The sequence below is a fragment of the Sus scrofa genome, chromosome 6, assembly GCF_000003025.6.
Source record: "Sus scrofa isolate TJ Tabasco breed Duroc chromosome 6, Sscrofa11.1, whole genome shotgun sequence".
Lineage (NCBI taxonomy): Eukaryota > Metazoa > Chordata > Mammalia > Artiodactyla > Suidae > Sus > Sus scrofa.
In genome coordinates, this window is record NC_010448.4 from 56,897,894 (window position 1) to 56,899,492 (window position 1,599).

A 1,599-nucleotide genomic window follows, 5' to 3' on the forward strand; every position below is an offset into this window, starting at 1 on the left:
ATAAATATATAGATATCTGTGTTTTATTTAAACATAACTAATAACTTGTGTTAATATATCATTCTGTTTACATGCACTATTATTTTACCAACATAGTAAGGTTCTGGTGTCCACGTTTTTCATACAAGGCTTGAAGTTTGGACAAATCATTAACCTTTATCTGCCACAGTATTCTGTCTGCAATGTAAGTGATAGTATGGATACTCACGAGAATTCATGAAGAATACAGGACATACTACATCCTTGACTTTTAAACATTGGTCCATATTTTGCAAAGCTCCTTCATTAAAATATCAGACACCTGTAGAAAGGGAAGAACTATAAATAACTATTTTTCAGTGGGAACGAATGAAAGGGAAGCCTGTGCCTGAAGAAGGTCAAGGTCCATTGATGGGATCAACAGAGGTCTGCCTCATATCCCCACACAGGATTCTCTGGCTCCAGAACAAGAAGCTCATCCCCGGGATGTGACAGAATGGACACCAAGGACTGGGCAATAGGAATGATCTTTTTGTTACAGACCACAGCTGGCCTCCTGGGGAATTGCTCTCTCCTCTACCATTTTCTCTTCCTTTACCTCACAGGAGGCACATCCAGGTCCACAGATCTGATTCTCAAGCACATGACTTTGGCCAACCTCTTAGTTCTGCTCTCCAAGGGAATCCCTGAAACACTGGCAGCTTTGGGGTCAAAACACTTCCTCGATGATTTTGGATGCAAACTTCTTTTTTACATTCACAGAGTGAGTAGAGGTGTGTCCATTGGCACCACCTGCATCTTGAGTGTCTTTCAGGTGATCATGATCAGTCCCAGGGACTCCAGGTGGGCACAGCTTCAGGGAAAAGCTCCCAGGTACCTGGGCACCTTCAGTATCCTCTGCTGGGTCTTGAACATGATGCTCAATATTTTTACTCCTTTTTATACAACTGACAGATGGAACGAGACGAGCAGAACAAAGTATATAGATCATTCCTACTGTTACTCAGTGGTTTACATCCAAAACACAGAGACCGTCTATGTGCCATTTGTATTATTCCATGATGGTTTCCGTTTGGGGCTGATGGTCTGGACCAGTGGTTCCATGGTTCTTTTCCTGCACAGGCACAAGCAGCGGGTCCGATACATTCACGGGAAAGTTCAGCCTGCTAGACCCTCCCCTGAGACCACAGCTACCAAGAGCATCCTTGTCCTGGTGTGCTTCTTTGTTTCTTTGTGGACGCTCTCCACTAGCATTCACAGTTGTCTTTCAGTATTTTGTAATCCCAGTTTCTGGCTGAAGGTCACTTCCAAACTAATTGCTGCATGTTTCCCATCTGTAAGCCCCTACATTCTCATGAGACAGGACTCCAGAATATGCAGGTTCTGCTTTGCTTAGAAGGGAATACAACCCCCCCAATGCTATTCAAATATGTAAACCATATATACACTGACAAGGGGTGGTTGGTTATTCATTCATCTCATTAAACGTGTGATGTACAAAATTCATTCATCATTAAACGTGTGATGTACAAAATTCATTCATCATTAAACGTGTGATGTACAAAATTTTGACATTACAAGAGAGTGATACACAAGACAAACTGGGGTTTTACTCCTAAA

The 1,599-nt window shown here is 42.3% G+C and overlaps 1 protein-coding gene across 1 annotated transcript; it reads left to right on the forward strand.

The window, feature by feature from the left end:
• On the forward strand, positions 376-1,375 carry LOC110261363 (vomeronasal type-1 receptor 4-like). Its single transcript, XM_021097565.1, has one exon. The coding sequence runs from the start codon at positions 476-478 to the stop codon at positions 1,373-1,375; it is 900 nt and encodes a 299-aa protein (XP_020953224.1). The 5' UTR covers positions 376-475.